General features: G+C 50.0%; 1 protein-coding gene across 1 annotated transcript in view; it reads left to right on the forward strand.

Moving 5' to 3' along the window:
- GALNT9 (polypeptide N-acetylgalactosaminyltransferase 9) overlaps nucleotides 1–13,453 on the forward strand; it is a 299,274-nt gene that overhangs the window by 115,686 nt on the left and 170,135 nt on the right. Inside the window, exon 5 of the mRNA XM_075012730.1 lies at nucleotides 10,232–10,429. Within this exon, the coding sequence (XP_074868831.1) occupies nucleotides 10,232–10,429 (198 nt within the window). The remainder of the gene's footprint in view (nucleotides 1–10,231; nucleotides 10,430–13,453) is intronic.

The raw sequence follows: 13,453 nt of genomic DNA on the forward strand, positions 1-13,453 counted from the left end.
GGATGGGGTGTGGATCTTAGAGGCCTTGTGCCAGGCCTTTGAGCGGGGTGCATGGTGAGCCCCCACCCTGCACACACACAGCACCATCCTGCACACGCATACACACATACACACACACAACCATCACACTGCACACTCCCCCCCCACCACACATGCAGCACAGGGGACATGGGGGTAGAACACAAAAATAAATGTTTTATGTAAATAACAAAGCTATGTCTTCTTACAACTATTTACAGGGGGCGGAATGGGTGATGGGGGCAGGGGGCAACTATTTACAGGGGTGGAGAGGTCCCAGGCAGGCTCCCAGAATGGGGGGAAGCTTAGCACTCCTGGGGGCTCCACGGGTGTGATCCCCATCGCCCATCCCCACGTGTCCAGGAGCCCCATCAGGGCTAGGCCAGGGCCGGTGCCACAGGCAGGTAGGAGCACACCTGGGACGAGGCCTCTGTGGGCTGTGCGGGGTTGGTGTGGGGGGGGTGGGGGGGGAGCTGTGGCATGCCCCTGGCCAGCCCTCACCAGCAGCATGTGGGTCATCTGGACAAAGTCAGCTGGGGGGCAAGTGGGTTGGGATCAGGGCAGCGAGGTCGGGCATTGGGGGTGGGGGTTGACTGCGGGTGGTGGGGTTGGAAGTCAGACTGGGAAGTCAGGGGAGGTTGGAAGGCAGGAGGCCGAGCGGGGGACAGGGGAGGTAGGAGGGAAGGAGGAGGGGGAGCGGGTGGGTGATGGGTGGACGGGGGGGACGGAGGAGTGGGGGCAGGAGGGGCGGCTGCGAGAGTTGGTGGCGATGGGGCGGCAGCTGGGGCTGGGAGGCCAGCTACGGCCTGGGTCAGGGAGTTGAGGTTGGCCGCCACCCAGTCCCAGGCCCATCGCTCCATCTCCAGCCACTCCCGCAGCATGCTGGAAAGGTCCCATAGTGCTGCGGTGTGGGCAGCCTCCCCTGTGTCTTCCTCCCCACCCAGGTGGCACCGGCGGATGGCCCAGTGGTGGGCCCACGCTAGGACAACGCGGGGCCCGGGTAGCTCCCCCTCGTCCTCGGTGGTGGGGTTGGTTTGGCCGCTGTCTATGGGAGCTGTGGAGACAAAAGGGGAGAGTGGGGAGGGCGCCATGAGTCCCAAGCACTGAATCGTGTCCCACCCCCCGCACCAGATGCCCATGTCCCGGGGTTCCCTGCATGGGTCCCAAGGGCACGGGCTGCCCCATGCTCCCCCTCCTTTGTCCCTCTACATCCACCCGTCTGTGGTACTGTTCCACCCACGTGGTGCTGAGTGCCGCGTGTCAGACCCCTGTCCAGGCCCAGGGAACGCTGGTGCAGCTCCTTCACCTTAGACCTCACCTGATCTGAGGTCCAGGTGGGGTGACCCCAGCTGGTGAGGCCCGTGGTGAGGTGCTGGAAGACCACTGTGTTCCTGTGCCGGACCCCGGTCTGGTGCAGGACGTCTTCGCCTGCCCAGAGGGGAAGGAGGTCCTGTACCTCTGTGTCGGTCCAGGAGGGGGCCCAGCGCTTGGGGGGCTGGCTCCCCTCCTGGGAGGGCTCCCCAGTTTCTTTGGGGAGGGGCTGGGGGACAGGGGTTGGGCGGCGCTGGCCATGGTGCTGAGGAAGGCTCAGGGCTGGCTGGAGCATTGTGACAGGGAGCGGCTGTGCAGCAGCGTGGGCTCTCTGCTGAAATGCAGCCAGACACTGCAGCCACAGTGCTCTACTTGTGCTGGGAGTGGTGCTGCTGCTTGCCAGCTAATCGCAGCCGTGGGGGACCTGCTCTTTTGAAAGAGCCAGCTGTGGAGTGTCTACACATGCGCTGTTTCAAAATAATCTTTCGCAGGAGGGTACTCTTCCCATCCTAGGATGGGAGGACTGACTTCGAAAGAATGGGGGAGTTCTTTCAAAGTTAATTTCAAAAGAGCACCGTGTGTAGATGCTCCATGGGGTCTTTCGAAAGAATTCACTCTTTCAATCTGGATTTCGAATGTACTTGCTAGTGAAGATGCACCCAAAGCATTCTACACACCTAAAGCATTCTTCCGACAGAGTCTGGACAGAACTCTGCATTTGCCTTGCCAGAGTTATCCCTCAAAAATTTGAGGCATGACACTCTGTCAACAGAGTACTGTCGAGAGAACTGCAATGTAGACACTTCTGTCGACAGAAAAGGGCTTCCAGTTGCCAGGCAGCCCTGTTTGCAGAGTTGCCATTCTGCTTTCTGTCACCAGAGGGCCGTGTAGTCTGGCAGGTCTCTGTCGATAGAGGAACTTGTGCCTGGCTGCAATCTGTCGACAGGGATTCTATTGAGATTTCTCTGTCGACAATAACTTTTGTTGACAGATGCTTCTAGTGTAGGCATAGTCCTCTTCTGAAGTGGGTCTTTGCCCACAAAAGCTTATGCTCCAAAATATCTGTTAGTCTATAAGTTGCCACAAGACTTCTTGTTGTTCTCGAAGATACAGACTAACATGGCTACCTCTCTGCTCGTCTTCTGACAGTAACTTCTGTAGACATGCTTCTAGTGTAGCCATAGCCCAGGTGTGCAGGAATTAGGTAACAGGAAGACCGTGAATTTTTAAGCGGGAGCAGCAAGCCTGTGGCTGTGGGCTCATGTTTGTATGTGAATCTGAGAGATGTCTTTCTTTCTTTCAGTTAGTGCTATGAATATATCTACCCATTACAAATATCCCCTGCAGGGAGTTTGTGGTTCTGTCTCTACACTTGTTATTTTTTTCCCGTGCTGCCTAGCGCCGGCCACTGCCCCGCTGTGCCACATAGCAACAGGGCTGTGGTGGGGGTTATGCTTGCATAAGAAGCCAAGAAACTTCTCAGTGGTTTACATTTGTGTGTGAATCCCCCTCCTTCCCCAACAGGCGTCATGCAGTAGGGGTCTTTCCTGCACTCAACCACATCATGTGGGTAGCCCCCAACCCAATAAAAGGATACACCTGCCATTTGGTGCTGACCATGCTGCCAGGCAGCGCTGTGTCCTAACTTGTGCTCGTTTAGAGCTCCAAGGCCCAGAAAGATATTCGGGGTATTGCAGCCTCTGGGGGGCAAGTCTCCCCCAGCAGTTAAGATAGTCGGGAGCTTGTAGCCACCAGGGGGAAATCTTCCCTGGCAGCTAAGATCGTCGGGACCCCCCGAACTCTCCACACCCCTAGCATGTGACCACCGGGGACTGCAGCCGCCAGAGGGGAGGTCCCCCGCCCCAGCAGCTAAGATAGTTGTTGGGGGAACCACTTCAACTGGTCCCCCAACTGAATTCCCCCACCACGCCCCTAGCAAGGGACCAGTGGTGCTTGCTGCCACCAGGGGGAAGTCTCCTCTGGTGGCTAAGATAACTGGGGGCTTGCAGCTGCCAGGAGGAAGTATCCCCAGTGGCTAAGATAGGCAGGACAGGGGACTACTTCAGCTACTTCAACATTCCAAGCAGCTCTGCAGCCGCAGACCACAGCACCCGCCCACACCCCGCCAAAAATATTTTCGGGAGTTTGCAGTGCATTGCAGACACCTGCTGGTTTAATATTTTGGTTATAAAATCTTTTTGCTCACATCTCCTATCTGTCTTCATGCTTTGACCCACTCAAACGCAGGAGGGCTAGTTGAGATTCCTGTTTCCGTTATAAGTTCAGTGTATGATAGTTCACTGCCATCCCCTGTGTTGGCAATGTCTGTGGAGTGAAGAAGAAAGTCAATTTTTTTCCCTAGACTTCTCTATCCTCTTTCTTCTGACTTTGAGAGCATAGTCCAGGTCTCTGTATTATTTTCAGGGATCACATTCAATGATGGGAGGTGGGACACTCAGTGGATGGCCAGTGGAGAACACAACCATTTCACAGAAGCCTTATAGTGCACCAGGAAGCCAAAGACTGTCCCCTCAGCAACTCTCTTTTTTGAAAAACTTTCCTATCTTTTCTTCAAGCTTTTCAGGGATATTTCACTGCCATCACCCGCGTTCACAATGTCTGTGTAATGAAGAAGGAAGTCAAAAAGCTTTTTTCCTAGACTTTTCTATCCTCTTTCTTCTAACTTTGAGATTACAGGATGGGTCTCTATATTATTTTCAGGGATCAGGGGCAATCATGGGAGGGGGGACACTCAGTGGATGGCCAGTTGACAAGAGAATGGCTTGTGCTTAGAAGCCGTATAGTGCACCAGAAAGCCAAAGACTCTCCCTTCACAACTCTCTTGCAAAAACTTTCCTATCTTCTTTCTTCAGGCTTTTCAGGGTTCCTGTATTATTGTCAGGGATCGGATGGAATAACTGAGAATTTAGCTACAGAAGAAAGACATGTCTGTAAACTTTTTTGCCATCTCTGTGGATGCCCTACTTTTCCTTCCTTCCAACTGGAAAAATGGATGTTTGCATACTACAGGAGGGGAATGAGGAAAATGCGATGTGAGAAGATGATCTCAAAGACCAGCGACCATACCAAGAATGCTACAGGGACGAGGGAACTGTGGGATAGGTTCCCACAATGCACTACTGCAACAGTCAATGTTTGCCAACTGAGTGCACCAGCAATAAGTCGACTTTCTGAGGAGCATGTGGGGAAGTGAGGGTGGTCAGATTCGAACTTATAAATTCCAGAATTACAACATTGATTTTAATAAATATGAATTTATCTCTTAGTGTAGATGCAGCCACAGTCTGTAGCCTATGATAATAAGAGGCATTATAAATGCTTCACTGGTGCACAAAGATTTGTTGGACAGCCTCCTCATTTACTTACGGGTTGATTGCATTTACATGCGTTCTAAAGTTTGTTGTTGTTATGGTATTGTTTGATTGATGGGGTCACTAGGTAGGAGAGAAAGTACGAGAGAACTACACACTCAGGGTCAGCCTCTTAGTGCTAGACATCTCACCTATAATCTAAAGAGCTGAGTTTTGCTAGCCTATTGTGCTGCTTCTTGAAAGGAGAGGAAAGCACAAGGAACCTCTCTCCCAGCCTAATATGTTTCAGTTCCGGGGTCTGACCCAATGGGAGTCTTTATGGTCACAGAGTACAAGGAGACTGTCTGTAATAGGCTCAGCAAAGTAGGCAGAGACATGGCTTGGAGGGGAATTCTTAGTTGTATCTGCTTTAACTCTGTTGCAGCAGCCTGCTTCCTAGCTTCACAGCACCTCTCAGTTGCACCTGGAGTGGCACAGCTCCGTCCAGGCCATAGCACAGGGTTGTTGCTTAATCCTGCTATTTGGAGCTGAGTAGAGTGGCTGTATGATTATATTTCTTTGCAAACCACAGGGATTTCTCTGTTTCATACCTGTGAAATTTCACTGCTCAAGCTGCCAAGGAAATGGGAACAGATGTGAGGAGAGGAAACATTCAAATGCTGTATTGCAGTTTATTATTCTGGACCATTTAACACTTGGATTTTCTCTGTAAGCATTTATCCTTCCGCCCACTATGTACTGGGAGCTGCCCAGTACTTCCTTGGTGGTGGAGGAGGTGGTGCAAGAAAAAAGCAGGGTAGAACAGTAGCCTCTGTAAGGAGGGTGAATGCATCCACATAGAGTTTGTCTACACCGGGTTTTTTTTCAGAAAACCCTGCTTTTTCCAAAATGTCCCCCCCAAAGGGTTCACACAGCCAAGCAGGATAATTTGAGATTAGAAGGCTTTCCCTCAGAATAATCACTGCAGCTCTGCAGAGGACTTTTGCTGACCCTGCCCCCCTTTTAGAGTCAAAAAGGAATGTGTATGAACAAAGTACAGCTATTATTGGCTCATCTGAAGGCTCCTTTTGTAATGCTGTGGCTGTGAACTGTGGCTGTAAATAAAAACGCTCCATTTTGCATTGCTGTAGCTGTGTGAATGCCATTTTTGGACATTACTTATTTAGACACTAGAAGATCAAAATAAATAGCGTTGAAAAAGACCTGCAGCGCAGACATAGCTATGGGGTAGCCCCTTAACATATGAAGAAACATAGCATTGTTGTAATAGATTTAATTGTAATTCCTTACAAAAAATCTTAAGCCATTAGGTAAACAAAGCTGGAATTACTAGCCAGATTGACAAAGGATTTATTGTCAGTGCAGCTCAGCACATGGAGACAAACTTCTGTCTAGAATAATTCCATCAAAGGCACTAGAGTTACACCAAGACCGAATTTAGCTAGAGACACGTAACAATAGATAGTTCATATTTCATGGAGTACCTAAAATAAGTAAGGCAAACACAGTGTGCCACTGAGTCCTGTTACCATAACTTTCCACTAGATCAGCTGGCTAAACAGAGCACAATTAGGTTCTGTAGTCAAAAAGGTGTTGACAGGATCTGTGGTAATTATGGTCCTGAGAAGTATCATGATGAGCTGTAGCACTGTGTCTGAATACCTCGTCTATGCATTTGTATTCCCACTGCTCTGGCACATCAGGCTGTGATATTTCACAGGTGTGTAATGCTTAATGGAAAATCACCCTGTTTGGAGGTTTGTTGAGAAAAAGTATCAGGCAGCTTCTTTGCATTTTAAATATTTTCTAATTACCTTTGTCTTGTGTCTCAGAAACTAATGTGCTATTTGAACAGGCTATGGCTACATGACCCTGGAAGATGAACCCACTCAGTCAACAAAACTTGTGGCGTATCCACACACAAAATGAGATTTGTCGACAGTGTCTTGACAAAACCCGACACATTTGCCAACAACTTCTGCCTCTCCCAGATAAGGAAGAGTGTCTTTTGTCGACAGGTTCTGTTGACAAAAAAGTTACGTGGAGGCACTGAAGTGGGGGCCTTCTCTCAACACACAAGGAATCCAGAAGAATTGGCAGGCCTCTCTGCTGTACCTGTACCTCAGGGTACCTGTTTTGTAAGAGAGCATTCGGGCAGTCCAGCCACTCTGTTGACAGAGCAGAGTGCTCTTCCAGCTGGCCTTTGTGCATGGCTGCACTCTGCCGACAGAAGTTTTGTAAGGAAATCTTTTCCGACAGTGACTTCTGTTGACAGATCGCTGTAGTGTAACCATAGTCCAGGAATCTGTGAGCATCACTGTTACACAGGTGAGGTAATAAACATAATCAAAGAAACAGAGATAAAACAAACCTGGAAACCTCAGAAAGTAAACTTCTGCTGTTGCTCAGTGTGGACACTACTTTAAGAGCAGTGGGCCATATCTTTTGACATTTTTGCTTTGTGTTTACTCAGTCGGTATTTGACTCGGTCAAGATTGTAGCAGGGCATTCTTTTTCTTTCTTTCTTTATTGGCAAATAGTAAAATAGATCAAAGTTTCAGCTGGAAAAAAGTTGGAAAAAGTTGAAAAAAATGTGGTTTAAAACAAAATACTTTGATTTTTTACTTAAGAATAGTGTCTCAGTTTAAAAAAAAAAGTTAAAAAACAAAAGGTGGGAGTGTGTGAAAATATCCCAAAATAACACAAAATAAATCAAAAGGAAAAATGACCATGTGGCAACAAACGGAAAAGATTCCTAGTTCACGTTAAGCTACGCCAGTTTGAAGAGGGTTATATTAATGTGCACTAGGAACCTTTTAGTTTGCCTCTGTAGTATCAATGGGAGGATGGGGGAGAGTTGCAGGTGTATTACAGCACAGCACTTCAGTGTGTGCAGCTGTTCACATGCCCTGAGACAGAACTGCAGGGCAGACCAGTCATAGCCCGAAGCACAAACAGGTGAAGTGTCTTAGCCAAGATTATCCTGCAGATCAGCAGCACATTCCTATCCACTGCACCATACTATAGCTCTGCCATTATTGCAAGATAAATGTGCATAAGAGGAATAATACTAGTAACAGCAGGATGATCCTGCGCATTCATCAATGCTGAGAAAACAAAGAGGGTTAAAATCCCTCTCCCTTCTCAGGAAAACCCATAAATCCCTCTGGGCTCTTTCCTGCGATAGATCTTATTTGACAAGAACGTGCCCCAAAGTGACTTTTTCCATAACATATGTCACAACAAGAGAGGGCACCTCTTGCAGATAAACAATTAGTGGCCTGTCATTAGTGACACCTGCACCTGTTGTTGTGTATTTTGAAATCCTTCCTTTTTCAAGTAAAACCAGAATGGGAGATGCTCCTGCTAAGATTATTCACAGTGATTATTATTGGAGTGAAAGGAGGCACACGCTCCGTGGTAGGGGAAGCGTGTCTGGCCGACACCTCAGTCACTTTGGTGATATCTTTTTATGTCTCTCCTGATGTCTGCAGCCTGACAAGCACAGGGATAATTTAAGAATGCTGTGCAGTGCCCTCCTTTTGAATTCTTCCCTGCTTTGTTAGTCTGTCAGGAGTTTTTCCCTTGAAAAAAATCACTGTCCTTCAAAGACAGTTAATCTCATAACTGTAATCTGGTATCAACAGCAAAGCTGCTGTTTGTCCTGATTCACTAGGTCACATTGACCCTGTGTGAGTGTGCATGAGTCCAGCCCAAAGATCCTCTGAATTGACATCCTAACCCAGCAGTCCCCACAGATGTTACTTGTCCTTCTAGAAGGAAATATTCTGCTTTGTGCTTTGGGTGCATTGCCTATTTAAACAACATGCACTACAAAAAAAAAAAAGAAAGGTACAAATGCCTGAGGTGCATATGGAGGTGCATATGGAACCTGATTCTGCAAGGTGCTAAGTGAATTTTCCAAGGAGCTGTTCACCTTTTCCTATGGCTGTGAGCAAAGGTTGCTTGGTATGCTTTGCACCTTGCAGGATTGGACCCTTGATGTTTTGGCAAATGGAAGGAAGTGGAAAAACAGAGGGGATGCATTTTACTGTGAGCCATGGGGATGAAGTCATTTTTCAGCAGATGCAGTGTCTGTTTGCCTGTACAGCTTTTATACCTCATATGCAAGATGTGTGGGAGCAATCCCAAAGTCAGCAAAGAGGAAAAACAATTTAACCTAAAAACAAAACAAAACATGACCTTTGAAATCTTGTGGGAAATGAATGTTAAACTTCTGACTAGTTTTATGAATCCAACAAATCACCTCTTACACACAGTTACACACACAGAGTAAGGACATTTGGGAGTTTTGTAAAATCTTTAGTGTTTAGGCTCATCCTTAATTGTTTATATATTCTTCATGGGGGTGGGAGGGATGGCATTGCAGTGGTTCCCAACTTGGGGTCCACTTACCTCTGGGAGTCCATGAGGGCATTGCAGGTGGTCCCTGAAAAAAATAAAAGATAAATAAAACTTATAATTGAAAATAAGTTTTCACAAAATTGCAACGTTACAATCAATTTTTTAAAATTAATTATCTTCCAATAATGTTATTAATTTCTGTCCAAAAATCTATGTTATGGTTTCCTTTTTCATTTAATGAAGTGTACATAGCAACTAGAATTGGCTTTGGGGGATCTGTGAATGGTTTTGGGGCTGATTGGGGGGGTCCACACTAGTGGAAAGGTTGGGACCCACTGCTCTAAGGGACTAGAAAAACAGTAGGAGCTGGGAAACAACCAAGTTTTACTGCAGGAGCCACACTGCTTTGTGGCTTTGCACCAACCCTTGACCCTCCTTGCCTCCACTTCCCTAGCTGTAAATTAACATTTACTTAGCTTTGTGTTGATGGGTAACTTGTGCCTTATTTTTGTCATGTTCTGAATCCTTCTGGAACATAGTTCCCTTTGCAGTGTGCTTCACCTACAGGAGTGGTTTGAAATAAATATAGTACTTGTAAAAGCTGCTGGGCTGAAAAACTTGTTGGTTGAAACCCTCTCCTGATGCAAGTGGTATAGCAGATGTAGAGTAGGCTTGTCACTCAAAAACACAAGCGAAAAAAAAAAAACATTTAGCCCTTGATGAGTTCTGTTATTCAAGCAGCATAAAGAAGACCAAAATGTCCCCTGACCCTTCCCAGACATAACCAACCACCATCCAAATTTGGATGTATCCTTTTCCATTAGGAAGAAGAGTTGGAACCCCAACTCATTTCATAATGGCCACTGAAAAGGCATCTGATGAAACTTTTGGTTGCTAAATTCCTAGTCAACACCGACCAGCTGGATCCCCACTAGCAACCTGGACCATAGTTAATCCCTGTGGGCCATCAGTTCCGTGTGGTTGAGGAGCTGTTGCTGAACAAATTTTCCAATGCTGAGCCCTACACCTTTGTTGCGGGTGACACTAACACACATTAAATAATGCTAGCTGCACCCAAGGGGGTTGCCTCTCTATGTCATTGCTTGCAGCATTAGAGAACTTCAGTGTTTACTTTTTTCAGATTAACAAAAGGATTTGGATGATCAAATTGCCAGAAAAGACTTTGCTTCTTTGTTTGTCTCCAGGGTGGAACCAGCGCTGACTCGGATCAAAGAAGATCGAAAGCGAATCATCCTACCGGCTATTGACAACATCAAGTACAACACTTTCGAAGTCCAGCAATATGCCAACGCTGCCCATGGCTACAACTGGGGACTCTGGTGCATGTATATAATCCCACCCCAGGACTGGCTCGATAAAGGGGACGAGTCTGCTCCCATCAGGTGAATCTGCAGTGCAATTGTTTTTTCAATAACCTTGTTTCTGTTTCTGCTGCCACCTGCTGCTGGCAAGGTAAGTGAGGACGTGCAGTAGGTGCTGCACTGGACTAGTAAATTGAAGGTAGGTAAAAATATGCCTACAAACACACCTACTTCCTCATAGTGTCTGCAAACCCTGCAAGTCCATTTGCCAAAGAGGTATTTAATTATGGGTATATTTACTATATTGCCATATGCTAATATGAGATTTTGAGGTCATAATGGGTGTACTGAGATTTGAAATAGGGCCTTCAGTGTGTATGGTCACAACAATTCATACTTAGCTCCTCTAGGCTATGTCTACACTAGGACACTACGTTGAAGTAGCCTATTTCGAAGTAAGAACATCGAAATAGGCTACTTCGATGATTATCATCTACACGTCTGCCAGGGCTGGCAACGTCGACATTCAGTGTCGAAGTAGCGCCCAGGAACATTGAAAAGAGCCACCCCAGAAGGAAATGTGGAGCGTCCACACGCACAAGCCCCCTTTTTTGAAATAAAGCGCCAGGAAAGCCTGCAGACCGGGTCACAGAGCACACTAGCCCTTCCAGGGTAGCTGCAAGCTGCTCCCTTAAAGGGCCGTCCCAGACACACTCGGCCTGCACCGCACAAGCAGCCCTGCATTGGTGATACATGCCTCGCAGACCTCGAGCCCACAGACATGGACGTCCAGCAGCAGCTGGAAGCCCTACAAGCCGCCTCCCACGGCGCAGGCGCCCTTCTAGATGCTGCCTGGGCAGCCACCCAGCAGCTTCTGGAATGGGAGCGCTCCCCAGGAGTACCAGGAGATGCCCCCCACCATCGGGCCCTCCTCCCCCCCGCACCGCTGGGTGCCCCACTGACTCTGGAGCTACCCCTCCAGCACCGAGTGGTGGGAGCACCTGGTTATGGGGGAATGGAATGATGACCAGTGGCTGCGGAACTTCTGCATGAGCCGGCAGACCTTCATGGAGCTCTGCCAGTGGCTCACCCCTGCACTCAGGCACCATGACACCCAGATGCGGCGTGCCCTCACCGACGAGAAGAGGGTCACAATAGCTGTCTGGAAGCTGGCCACTGCAGACAGCTACTGCTCTGTGGGACAGCAGTTTGGAGTGGGAAAGGCCACAGTCGGGGCTGTCCTCATGGAGGTAAGGAGGCCTAGGGCTGAACCCCCTGGGGAGCGGGGCTGAGGAGGGGGCCTGGGTGAGGGGGTCACACTTTGCAAAACCTCACAGGCACCCATGGTCCCTCCCCACAGGTAGTGCGTGCACTTAGGCCCTGCTGCTGAAGAGGATCATCCGAGTTGGGGATCTAGACGCGGCCATCGAGGGATTCGCCGCCATGGGATTCCCCAACTGCTTTGGAGCCCTTGATGGGGTCCACATCCCAGACCACAGTGGTGGCTGCTACATCAACAGGAAGGGCTACCACTCTGTGGTCCTGCAGGCCATGGTCGACAGCCGTGGCCCCTTCCAGGACATCTACGTGGGCTGGCCTAGCTCTACCCACGACGCCCGTGTTTTCCGGAATTCGGGACTATGCTGCCAACTGCAGGCGGGGACCTACATCCCCCAGAGGGAGATCCCTCTGGAGGATACCACCACCGTACCCCTCTGCCTTTTGGGGGATGCGGCATACCCCCTCCAGCCCTGGCTTATGTGGCCCTATACAGGCGACCTCACTGATAGCCAGAAGTGCTACGACACCCGACTCAACCATGCCCCACAAGAGGTCGAGCGAGCCTTCGGATGCCTGAAAGGCCACTGGTGTTGCCTCCTGGCATGCCTAGACCTGGGCCTCCCAAACATCCCCCAGGTTGTGGCGGCCTGCTGCACACTCCACAACCTGGTGGAAAGCAAGGGGGGGAGGCCCTCGTGCAGGGCTGGGCACAGAAGGCCGCAACAGCCTACCCCCAGCCAGCCGCCGCCCCGAGCCGCCAGGCCCACCAGGACAGGGTCCGGGTCTGGGAGGCCCTAAGGGGGTACTTTGACCAGGGGGCCCAGTGAGCGACCCCGTGGCCATCCCTGCACTCCGCCCCAGCACCCAAACCTCACCCTCACCGAAAGCACATGGGACACAGGTTTTTGGAAAAATAAAACTATCATTATTTACAGGAACAAAAATGTCGCCTCTTTTCAGCATATAATATTAGCAAATAAAACAGATTCAATGAGAATAATAACTATATACAAGTGGGGACATCCCTAATAAACTATGTACGGGGGGGTCAACTATAAATAACTATATACAGGGTGGGGACAACTATGTACGGGGGGAGACGTGGGCAGACCACACATTGGCCCATCATTCTGGGGCAGGGGTGGAAGGGCACAAGGCCCGCCGCATTCGGCTGTCCGGTCCCCCTCTCAGCTGGGGTCCCCGGCAAGGCTGGCTGGGGGCCAGGAGGACGGGGAGGTATGGCCGAGGCGGGTCCTCGGCCCCAGGTGGCTCCTACCCTGAGGAGCTGGTGGGCGGGGCAGCAGGCAGGACATTAGCAGGTGGGGCAGCAGGTCGGACATCAGGTGGGGCAGCAGGTGGGACATCAGCAGGCGGGGAGACAGGGAGAGCAGCACGGAGGACATCGGGGGGGGCAGACGGGCCACCAGCTCCTCAACGGTGTTGGCCACCCGGTTGAAGGTGGCCATAAACTCCCAACAGGCCTGCCGGCGCCAGGTGGCCTCCCGCTTCTCGAATTGGAGCCTCCGCTCCATGAGGTCCGCCTGGCACTGGAGGGCCGCAGCCATCTCGGGGTCATATGTGGTGCAGCGGTGGCACTGGCAGGGGTGGCCCCATCCTAGGGCAGGCGGTGGCCCCAGGCATTGGTGTTCCGGTGGTCTCGGAGGCCTGTCTGGGACCATGGATGGTGTAGCTGCAGAAATAGGGGGAAAGGGGGAAGGGAGGCCGTGAATACCCAGCCTTGACCTGTGGCCAACCCCCCATCCCCCCAAGGGTCTGTGTCCCCCCTCATCCATCTGCCATTAGTGCTTGCAGTGATCCTGTGGG

The sequence above is a fragment of the Carettochelys insculpta genome, chromosome 18 (genome assembly GCF_033958435.1).
Source record: "Carettochelys insculpta isolate YL-2023 chromosome 18, ASM3395843v1, whole genome shotgun sequence".
NCBI classification, from domain to species: domain Eukaryota; kingdom Metazoa; phylum Chordata; order Testudines; family Carettochelyidae; genus Carettochelys; species Carettochelys insculpta.